Raw genomic sequence first — 12,144 nt, 5'->3', positions numbered from 1 at the left:
CCGCCTGCTTGTTTATTTGGAAGATGTAGAACTGACCATCCTCGGTAGGCCGAGATACAGTAAGTACCTTCCAATCCTGTGTCGGTATGTTCGGATTCTGATTCTGCAGAAGTCGCAGTGTATCCTCCGTCTTCATCACGCATGGTATCCACACCTTAACTTTTGGTATCGTGGGGATTTGCGCTTTATCCACCACCTCAAACCGCGCGTTCGTGCCTTGCCTTTGGAGGTTTGGAACCACTTGCTCCAGCCACCGCAAGCTCGCGATGTTTTCGCACGCTATCATCTTCACACCATTATACCATCCCCCCGAATCAAAGGTTGGAAGGGGCTTACTTGGTTGTTCCCGCATCATCTTAAGCATTAAACTAATAAGCTCCCTTTCCACAGATCTCCACCTTTCAGTAGTCATTTGTCTGAAAGGACTGCTACGATCAACCAGCGCCACAGTCAGTGACTGCTTTGCCACATCACTCATCTTCTCGGGAAAAGCAGGAGTCTTAGTGTTATCTCCCTTTGGCACCTCCGAGAAAGCCGGAGTCTTAGCGTTAACTCCCTTTAGCGCCTCCGAGAAAGCCGAAGTCTTAGCGTTATCTCCCTTTGGCTTATCTCCTAATTCCGTAATTGGAACTTCCCTCTGACTTGCAGCTTTCGAGGTAGTTGTCTTGTCTATGCGACTGCCCTGCCTCGCGGCTCTAGGACTGGGTCCTTTCTGCCTCTTGAAAGCAGGCTTGTCGCCTTCCGCCGAACGTTGCCTCTTCATTCTGCCATTCGACGCTTCTTCCTCCTCGTACCAGTTGCAGAACCGAGGGTTTCTCGCAGCAAACCTTTTGAACTGCCTTCGACCTACTTCTACCGCTTCATGGGCCCATTCCAAGCACTCGATCTCCACTTCTGTTGGGTCGACCACTGCTCCCAAGCGTTGTACAATTCTTAGTGCTGCACGGTACTGCGAAAGAGCTCTTTTACTTCCTCTGCTCCGTACCCTTCTCCACTCTTCTACTCAGTTTTCATTTGTGTGATTCTCCAACACGGAGTTCATTGAATCAGCACTAATCTCGCTCCCCGAGTCAGACGCATCGCTTAATTCGTATTTGTCGTCCTTGGATTGCGACTCAGTTCTCCTCTTTACATCGTCCTTATTACAATCAGGTAATGAGTCGTTCATCTTGGTCGTACGACCACCTGCCCGACAAGGCGGGCTCAGCGGTCCAGTATTATATACGGGGAAAGAACCGTCCGCCACAGCAGCGCCCCTTACTGTAGTAAGGCCATTAATACTTCCCGAGGTGGCCCGGTATCGGGAAGGCTCCGTTCGAATAGAGCCGAATTTATCCCCTGGCTGCAAATCGTCCAATAGGCACGGTCCGCATAACACCCTGGATTAGGGGGTTGGCAGTTCTTGGTCACCGGCATCCCGCCGCCCTCCTATGAGGCGAAACGGCGTAGATGTCAGTCCTAAACAGCTCCGCCTCATAGTCGGGCGCTATGAAGTTCGGCTAAGCCCTCACACCAACGACAAGGTGCCTACCCTAGTGAGGGTGGATGCATGTTAAGCTGCGAGACTATTATTCGTGTATTGGATGCATGTTAAGCTGCGAGGTGATGATCCCAACAAACATAATTTAAAATAAATTTTCAACCGACTATTATTCGTGATAAGCAAATATGTATATGAACACATGGAATTGAAGCGTAAGGCATAGAGAAGTGGAATAGATCTTGGGCTGCAGACACACATCAAGAAGATAAAAGGAGATAGCAGATTATGTATCTAATTATTTAAGTAGTTTATTTTAAAAGCATTTGGCAACCTAACGGCTGCCAGTTTACGGGCAAAAAGTAGATTTTAAGATAAATAAAAGATAATAAAAGTAAGAATTTTTTTTCTTCTCGCTCTAACTTTTTCAATGAACGAAATCAATAATCAAAAAGAATTTGACGCAGTATTCTTGCGTTGTAATAGATTAATATGAAAAAAAAAGATTTTTTTTAATTCATAAAACTCCCTAAATGTAAATAAAAATAATTTTTTGGAAATGTTTACGGATGTGTTTCCAAAATAGAAACATTTTTTTAAGCCCAAAATGGCATAGAAAACTAATTAGAAAAAGTCGTAGAAAAATGTTTACAATTATTATTTTGAAATGGGAGGCAAAGAATCAAAATTAGAAGAGCCTAATGCGAATGTAATTAATTCCATTCAGGTAGTTGACCATAGTGAGGCATTAGACTTTATCAAAATCTTGTTGATAATTTTAACAGTCTGCGCTTGCCTCAACCTATTCCTAAGATTATACTCAACTCATAATAAATTTTTAAAGAAAAAATACAGGACCCGAGCAGATAGTCTAGACAAGGTCTAAACCCAAGGGAATGAAAAAACTGAAAAATCAGAGACCAGAATAATCAAATATGAGCCACCTATTGAAAAGCGTTCAGAACCGCATCTAAAACTACCTTTACTACTTCATTATTTGCAACTCAATCCAAATTTGAGGAAGAGCAGCAAACATTTACAAACAGTAAATCCCAAAATGCTTCATTTAACATAAAGTTTTTTCAGACAGCTTTACAAGCACTGCCTAAGTCCGATAGCAAAGCAAGAATTTGCATAATTCTCTGTTGGATGCCCATGATATCTTTACACAAACCAAAGATAATCATGAAGCAATGCCAATATCGATATTCACAAATGGTGGTAATTTAGATAAAAATGCATGTACTTAATATTCTTCTAATCACATACCCATTATAAAAATAACGAATTTGATATTTATATCACAATTAATGCTTCAAAGAGTACATAGCTAAATGTCAGTGGAAGCATGCAACACACCAAGATACCACAAGAAGAAAAAAAAATTTTTTTACACCAGTAATAACAGTAGAAATGAAGAAAGTCACAAACAGAAAACCTTATTATAAATAAAGCGCTTAATAAATAAATTTATAAATTTGCAATTAGACATGTCGCGCTCGTTTTCATCCCAAAGGAAAGAAAATTTGTAGCATAATACAAGCAACCAAATTGTCGAGGAAAAGATTGACTTAAGACAATCACCCCTATTCTGCATTTCGATTACGTTCCCGTTCTACGCTCCGCTTTAATCGAAGTTTGGTATTCTGCATTACGACGGAATCGTAAAGAGAAGAGGAAGAGCAAATGATTTTTCGAAATCAGCTGTTGGTACGGAATGTGTGAACATTGGAACAAAATAAGTTAATAAAAATTTGTAAAAAAACACTGAAAAACGTTTATATTTTATTATCCACGCCATTTTGTACAAAAAAAAGCTATAGAATATATTGCCGCAGTGTTATATTTTTTGAGTGAAGTGCTTTCATAATTGTAAGTGCGTTTTTGTCGTTCTTTTGGCCAATTCCCTGCCGTGGCCACCAAGTTTTGTTAAAACGGATTCCTGCACGAATATAGTTGATATTTTTGAATTTTAAGGATGCTAATTTCATTGCACTGGCCTAAAATACTTTATAAAGGTTTATTTATTCTATCCGCAAGGATTGTTTACGTTTTCGCTTCACCTTCCTCTACGCCGGCAGCTTGCTTTGGCATATAATTGGACTCAACGAACAGACACAAATTATAGCTGTCTATTATAATGGAATCAATAGCCGCGGCATTATTTTTGGAGTTGGAAAGCAACGCATACGAAAATTGCCAGACGAGAATGGAAAGGCAAATATTGCGAAATTTGTGTGATCCATTTGAGATGATTGACGAATTGTAAGAAATTGAACTTAAAAGTGGTAAAGTTTAATGACTTATTTTTTTATTTAGGTTCAAAAAAAACTTTCGACTTAACAAGGATGCTTTCAAGTATGTGCTAGATACTTTTGCGGGGCAAATACGTCCAAGGACTTCGACATCGACATGTTGTTTTTGACCTGGAAACATATAAAAAACAATCATCATCAAGCCTTCTACGTTTCTTAACAAGTTTTACTTACATTTTTGTTAAAATTCTGTTATAAATTAATAAAAAAATAAAAAGAAAATATTTTTCCGCCAACTAATTTGCAACTTAGAAAAACGGAACTACGATCGAAAGAATACAAAAAATCGAACGATTCGAAGTTGGATCGAAAGAGATTGGAACACAGAATACCAAAATTGCCAAATCGAAAAAATTCCAATCCAAGTCGAAATGCAGAATAGGGCTGAATACTTGACCAGGCTGAAAAATGCCGGCAATATAGGACTTGTAAAATAAAAACACAGTCGACCTTAGGGACAAATTGATTGTTAATGAATAGTAATACTCGAGTAGGCAAATTTGAATAAAATATAAAATAGGTACCCAACCTCTCAAAGATCTAGTATTTGCATTAACCGCAGAAGTTATGCATATGACAAATGTCGACAGAAATTAAAGAAATTCTTCATAAATATCATGACGATCCAAACTGGAAAAGCCACCCAGAAATCCGCATGATACATAAGATCAAATAAAAATATTACTGGAAAATATGAAAAATGGTATAAGAAAAAATACGAAAAATATATGCATCCACTGTACCTTCTTTTAACCATTCGTTTAACCACTTCTATTACACAATTACCTTACCCTTGCAACAAATACAGTTACTCAATTTTTATATAATATACTCGGAAGCTCTCGCTCGCTTTTAAGAGTAGTGTCAATTTATTATAATTTATTATGAAGTATTAATTCCCAATCAATTAGTTACGGACATTCTATTTTAATTCTTAATCTTAGTTAGGCTCAAATAAAAAAAAGCTCTGTTTAATAGAAATAGTAAAAGTAAGGAAAACTAAATCTCCTATATTTATTCGATAGGATATATATAGGGTCCTGTGGAGTAGAAAGTAAGGAAAACTAAATCATTAATCTTCATTATTTTTTTTATATAAGTTTGACCTGATTCATCTAGGAAAACCTCGACTTTCAGAGAGGTCATAAGTTAGATAGTAGGTATAAAGGATCCTTTAGAGTAGTAAATATCGATGAAAACAATAATTTTACATTAATTCCCCATAAGGTAGAAAACATCGATAAAAATAATAATGTTACTATAATTCCATATAGAGAAGAACAGGTCGATAAAAAGAATGTAGAAAATAGAAACATAGAAAACATAAATCAAAATAAAAAAATTGTAATACATAAAAATAGACTTAAACTCATAGAATAAGAGCACTTTAATTTTATAAACACAAAGAAAATGTTTATTGTATGCAAAAGAAAAATACAATAATCAGCCTTATTCTGCATTTCGACTTGGATTGGAATTTTTTAGATTTGGCAATTTTGGTATTCTGTGTTCCAATCTCTTTCGATCCAACTTCGAATCGTTCGATTTTTTGTATTCTGCATTTCGATCGTAGTTCCGTTTTTCTAAGTTGCAAATTAGTTGGCGGAAAAATATTTTCTTTTTATTTTTTTTTATTAATTTATAACAGAATTTTAACAAAAATGTAAGTAAAACTTGTTAAGAAACGTAGAAAGCTTGATGATGATTGTTTTTTATATGTTTCCAGGTCAAAAACAACATGTCGATGTCGAAGTCCTTGGACGTATTTGCGCCGCAAAAGTATCTAACACATACTTGAAAGCATCCTTGTTAAGTCGAAAGTTTTTTATGAACCTAAATAAAAAAATAAGTCATTAAACTATACCACTTTTAAGTTCAATTTCTTACAATTCGTCACTCATCTCAAATGGATTACACAAATCTCGCAATATTTGCCTTTCCATTCTCGCCTGGCAATTTTCGTATGCGTTGCTTTCCAACTCCATAAATAATGCCGCGGCTATTGATTCCATTATAATAGACAGCTATAATTTGTGTCTGTTCGTTGGGTCCAGATATATGCCAAAGCAAGCTGCCGGAGTAGAGGAAGGTGAAGCGAAAACGTAAACAATCCTTGCGGAAAGAATAAATAAATCTTCATAAAGTATTTTAGGGCAGTGCAATGAAATTAGCATCCTTAAAATTCAGAAAATGTCAACTATATTCGTGCAGGAATCCATTTTAACAAAACTTGGTGGCCACGGCAGGGAATTGGCCAAAAGAACGACAAAAACACACTTACAATTATGAAAGCACTTCACTCAAAAAAATATAACACTGCGGCAATATATTCTATTGCTTTTTTTTTTTGTACAAAATGGCGTGGATAATAAAATATAAACGTTTTTCAGTATTTTTTACAAATTTTCTTTAATTTATTTTGTTCCAATGTTCACACATTCCGTACCAACAGCTGATTTCGAAAAATCATTTGCTCTTCCTCTTCTCTTTACAATTCCGTCGTAATGCAGAATACCAAACTTCGATTGAAGCGGAGCGTAGAACGGGAACGTAATCGAAATGCAGAATAGGGGTGAATAAAACAAAACAAAAGAGAAAAACAAATGTAAACTATTCTTTGGAAATCAAGCTAAATAAAATACTGGCACAAACAAAAAAAAAAAAACACAAGTAAGCACAAACGGATTCAAAATCAATAGCCTAACTTGAAGTAGCCATAGATAATTCGTGTACAAAATTATATGTCTACTCTTTCAAAGGCGGATGGTGTAGCATTCACTCATTAAGTTATTCATTTATTTGTATATTTCGACCCGTTTTGGAATGTCTTAAAATACATTGACTCTTACATACATATTAATACATTTGTACATACATATATTTTGGCTCGCTTTGGTACGGCCTGAGATTCAATTGACATATTCATTCATTTGTACAAACATATATTTTGTACACCGTGCACCGTGGTAACCTGAACCTTGGTATTCCACTGTTTGGAGCTTGCTCGCGACAAGTCTTTACCTGTAAATAAATTATTAACATGATTCATTTATGCTTGCGTTGCAGATTCCACAGCCAATTTTATTTATGCTTAGAATGCAGTTCCCAGGGAACTGCATTGAATGTATATGTGTGTTAACACTTAGTTTGTAAGTATTAGTGTAAGTAAGAATTGTAGCTCATAGAAATTTTGTATAAAAGAAAACAACTTTTGAATAAAGAACTCAATTCAATCGGCTGCCGCTTCATTGGCAGTCAATTCTATCTGGTGCCGCTAAATGGGCACTGCAATCAAAATTACGTTATTCTCATTATCCCCAAATATTACATGGGGTTTTCTTCTGCAGGAATTAAGTATTGGACTCAGAGCTGGGGTTCGCCGGGCGTTATACGGAAAAATATTTTACTACTCCATGTGGAGTCGGCTTAGGGCACCCTCAAGCTTTTACATATCAAACGACCGTGTTCTAAGGCGTCGCATATCTTCATAGAACTTACTAACTTATTTCCTTAGCAGTCATCCCCCATCGCTTCTTATTTTTGTAAGAGTGCTTTGCCCCATGAAATAGGTGCGATCACTCTCAAATTGTTATCGATGTACTAAAACAGGGTTCCTAGGAAGCTTGCTGTTTTAAAGGATTTGACAGTGATATGGGTGTTAGAGGAGTTGGTTCCACATTGCAATTGAAAAGATGGTTGGTGTCATTAAAAGGAGGGCATGATTCTGTATGAGTGAGAGTTTAACCTATTGCAGTCTCCCTAATCGGGAGTGACACACATATCTCCCTGGGAATTCCTCAACTGCGAGTTTCGGGTACTGGACTTTGAGAACGGGATTCTGGAGTCGCAACTCGACTTTTTAGCGCAATTTGGCAAAATATGTACGTTACTAATATTCTGTATTTTAGTAAAATTTACGAAATCGGTTAAGGCGTGGTCGTTTAATACGATATAAATAAAATATTTTTGTATCAAGCCACGCTTTAAATGTGTCGTGTCTGCCCCTTTTTACAAATCAATTTCCAGCGTTTTCGAAAAAAAATTTAACCATCGCAAACAACTTCGGCGCAACGTAAAGGATCTGAAAGTAAATGACCTGTTCAATATAAGTTCACAGCTAAGTATGTTGTAACGATTTTAGGGAAATTTTGCTTATTTGAAACCTTCTGCTAACATGCGAATCGCTAAACTGTTGAATAAATCACTCCAATATTCAGTATTGCAAACTAGTCTTTATTTAGATCAATTTGGGAGTAGTACTTCACAATTATACTTCACAACCAATAGCGTGCTTAAATCAAATCTGCCTAGTTATTACTCAGCTTGCGCTGTTTTTATACTCTCCGTTGCATCGTCTGCATATTTCTCCAAAGGTCCAGGCGTTTCACTTTCTAGGACTCTTGTAGCTCATGCTTGGTTACGAGCTATATACGTGTATATTTGTAGTTTATGCGTGTGTATGTGTAACTACATCGGCTGATGACTACATGTGTGTGTGTGTGAGATATCTCTTCGTCGCCTTCGACATAAGTGTTGCTAGCTTTAACGTGGACATGTATATAAGAATGGTTGCTTCATGATTTTGTTGTTGGGTGATTATTTACTAAGAGGCTAGTGATGCCAACATTCGCCACAATATAATGTTCGTTTACAGCCAATAGGCGCAACCGATCACAAATTGTCCTCAATATCCTATAACAGGAGTCCAAGGAAACTTGCACTTTCAACAAGGGGACACATTGAAAGCAGAACATAGATACTGTAACGAATTTGCTGCAAATCCTCTTATTTGCAATCCTCTGCTAAGTTCGAATCACTTAAACTGTTGAATAAATAACTCCAATATTGAATGATGGAAAAATGGCCTTTATTAAGTACTTCACAATAACACTTATACTTTGCTACTCGCTGGCTTAATAACCAAACTGATTGATAACTCAAATGAAACTCTACTATTGGCCGCCAGATCGCGTGCTTAATCAAACTGATTGATAGCTCAACTCAAACTGAATTACTTCTTACTCGCTTGCCCCGCTTTTATAGTTTACGCTGCATACTTCTAGGCTCTTCGATTTCCAGAACTTACTAGTTTTTTCGGCTACAAAATCGCCAGCCACAACTACGTGCACAAATTATTGCTCTCTCTTGTGACAACTCAGATAAGATATATGCATGCGTTTGTGCATTGCCGCTCCGCTGCTCGTATACGTACATATGTGTAGACGCAATTATTTATTCGTTTATGTAGATACATAATGATTGAATTATTGATGTGAATGTTTGTAGTTTACAGTCTCTCGCGCGCATATAGGCGTATAAGTAAATGCATCTGTGTGTGACATCTCTCTGGGCTGCCTTATATATGTGTATACTGGATTTGATTATTAACGTAAATACTGCTTGGCATGGCCTTAGCATCGCCTTAGTGATGGGATAATTTAGTGATGCTAATATCCGTGACAATACATTATGTAAGTCGGGGTTGAATTTTGGATAAGTAAGAGTTTAACCTGTACAGTACCCAGATCGTAGTTGAGCTATGCGCGTTTCCCCCTTCAATCAGATTTCTGTTGAGATGTCCAGTTTTCTGGGTATTCAACGGAAACTGTTTGTTCACCATTTTATTTATCTCCCTAATGAGGAGTACTCTCGCCTCATTGTGTAGGTGGTGTTCTGGCGACATAAGAAGACAAGCCCGCAGCGGTTCTGAGAGCAGTGTGGCAGGCCTGTATTTTTTGCCAGTGAATAACCCTTAGCCTTGGCGAGAATATCGGGGACGCGTAGCATGCAATCGGCCGGCTAATTGCTTTGTAATGCCAATTTCACACAGAGGCTAATTTGCAACTTAGAAAAACGGAACTACGATCGAAAAAATACAAAAAATCGAACGATTCAAAGTTGGATCGAAAGAGATTGGAACACAGAATACCAAAATTGCCAAATCGAAAAAATTCCAATCCAAGTTGAAATGCAGAATAGGGCTGTATACTTGACCAGGCTGAAAAATGCCGGCAATATAGGACTTGTAAAATAAAAACACAGTCGCCCTTAGGGACAAATTGATTGTTAATGAATAGTAATACTCGAGTAGGCAAATTTAAATAAAATATAAAATAGGTACCCAACCTCTCAAAGATCTAATATTTGCATTAACCGCAGAAGTTATGCATATGACAAATGTCGACAGAAATTAAAGAAATTCTTCATAAATATCATGACGATCCAAACTGGAAAAGCCACCCAGAAAACCGCATGATACATAAGATCAAATAAAAATATTACTGGAAAATATGAAAAATGGTATAAGAAAAAATACGAAAAATATATGCATCCACTGTACCTTCTTTTAACCATTGGTTTAACCACTTCTATTACACAATTACCTTACCCTTTCAACAAATACAGTTACTCAATTTTTTTATAATATACTCGGAAGCTCTCGCTCGCTTTTAAGAGTAGTGTCAATTTATTATAATTTATTATGAAGTATTAATTCCCAATCAATTAGTTACGGACATTCTATTTTAATTCTTAATCTTAGTTAGGCTCAAATAAAAAAAAAAGCTCTGTTTAATAGAAATAGTCAAAGTAAGGAAAATTAATCTCCTATATTTATTCGATAGGATATACATAGGGTCCTGTGGAGTAGAAAGTAAGGAAAACTAAATCATTAATCTTCATTATTTTTTTTATATAAGTTTGACCTGATTCATCTAGGAAAACCTCGACTTTCAGAGAGGTCATAAGTTAGATAGTAGGTATAAAGGATCCTTTAGAGTAGTAAATATCGATGAAAACAATAATTTTACATTAATTCCCCATAAGGTAGAAAACATCGATAAAAATAATAATGTTACTATAATTCCATATAGAGAAGAACAGGTCGATAAAAAGAATGTAGAAAATAGAAACATAGAAAACATAAATCAAAATAAAAAAATTGTAATACATAAAAATAGACTTAAACTCATAGAATAAGAGCACTTTAATTTTATAAACACAAAGAAATTTGTATTGTATGCAAAAGAAAAATACAATAATAAAACAAAACAAAAGAGAAAAACAAATGTAAACTATTCTTTGGAAATCAAGCTAAATAAAATACTGGCACACACAAAAAAAAAAAAAAAAAAAAACACAAGTCAGCACAAACGGATTCAAAATCAATAGCCTAACTTGAAGTAGCCATAGATAATTTGTGTACAAAATTATATGTCTACTCTTTCAAAGGCGGATGGTGTAGCATTCACTCATTAAGTTATTCATTCATTTGTATATTTCGACCCGTTTTGGAATGTCTTAAAATACATTGACTCTTACATACATATTAATACATTTGTACATACATATATTTTGGCTCATTTGGTACGGCCTGAGATTCAATTGATACATTCATTCATTTGTACAAACATATATTTTGTACACCGTGCACCGTGGTAACCTGAACCTTGGTATGCCACTGTTTGGAGCTTGCTCGCGACAAGCCTTTACCTGTAAACAAATTATTAACATGATTCATTTATGCTTGCGTTGCAGATTCCACAGCCAATTTTATTTATGCTTAGAATGCAGTTCCCAGGGAACTGCATTGAATGTATATGTGTGTTACACTTAGTTTGTAAGTATTAGTGTAAGTAAGAATTGTAGCTCATAGAAATTTTGTATAAAAGAAAACAACTTTTGAATAAAGAACTCAATTCAATCGGCTGCCGCTTCATTGGCAGTCAATTCTATCTGGTGCCGCTAAATGGGCACTGCAACCTAAATTACGTTATTCTCATTATCCCCAAATATTACATGGGGTTCCTAGGAAGCTTGCTGTTTTAAAGGATTTGACAGTGATATGGGTGTTAGAGGAGTTGGTTCCACATTGCAATTGAAAAGATGGTTGGTGTCATTAAAAGGAGGGCATGATTCTGTATGAGTGAGAGTTTAACCTATTGCAGTCTCCCTAATCGGGAGTGACACACATATCTCCCTGGGAATTCCTCAACTGCGAGTTTCGGGTATTGGACTTTGAGAACGGGATTCGACTCGATTCGCAACTCAACTTTTTAGCGCAATTTGGCAAAATATGTACGTTACTAATATTCTGTATTTTAGTAAAATTTACGAAATCGGTTAAGGCGTGGTCCTTTAGTACGATATAAATAAAATATTTTTGTACCAAGCCACGCTTTAAATGTGTCGTGTCTGCCCCTTTTTACAAATCAATTTCCAGCGTTTTCGAAAAAAAATTTAACCATCGCAAACAACTCCGCGCAACGTAAAGGATCTGAAAGTAAATGACCTGTTCAATATAAGTTCACAGCTAAGTATGTTGTAACGATTTTAGGGAAATTTTGCTTA

The 12,144-nt window shown here is 36.1% G+C and overlaps 1 protein-coding gene across 1 annotated transcript in view; it reads right to left on the bottom strand.

Annotated features, from left to right (window-relative positions):
• Positions 1-6,613: 6,613 nt before the first annotated feature.
• Positions 6,614-12,144, bottom strand: part of l(3)73Ah (lethal (3) 73Ah) — a 53,356-nt gene continuing 47,825 nt past the window's right edge. The window contains exon 4 of the mRNA XM_067789180.1: positions 6,614-6,816. Coding sequence (XP_067645281.1) covers positions 6,718-6,816 — 99 coding nt within the window. The 3' untranslated portion in view covers positions 6,614-6,717. The remainder of the gene's footprint in view (positions 6,817-12,144) is intronic.

This window comes from Eurosta solidaginis, chromosome 5 (genome assembly GCF_040869045.1).
Source record: "Eurosta solidaginis isolate ZX-2024a chromosome 5, ASM4086904v1, whole genome shotgun sequence".
Taxonomy (NCBI): domain Eukaryota; kingdom Metazoa; phylum Arthropoda; class Insecta; order Diptera; family Tephritidae; genus Eurosta; species Eurosta solidaginis.
The sequence above is the reverse complement of the archived record's forward strand: the minus strand, read 5'-3'. Positions and strand labels throughout refer to the sequence as shown.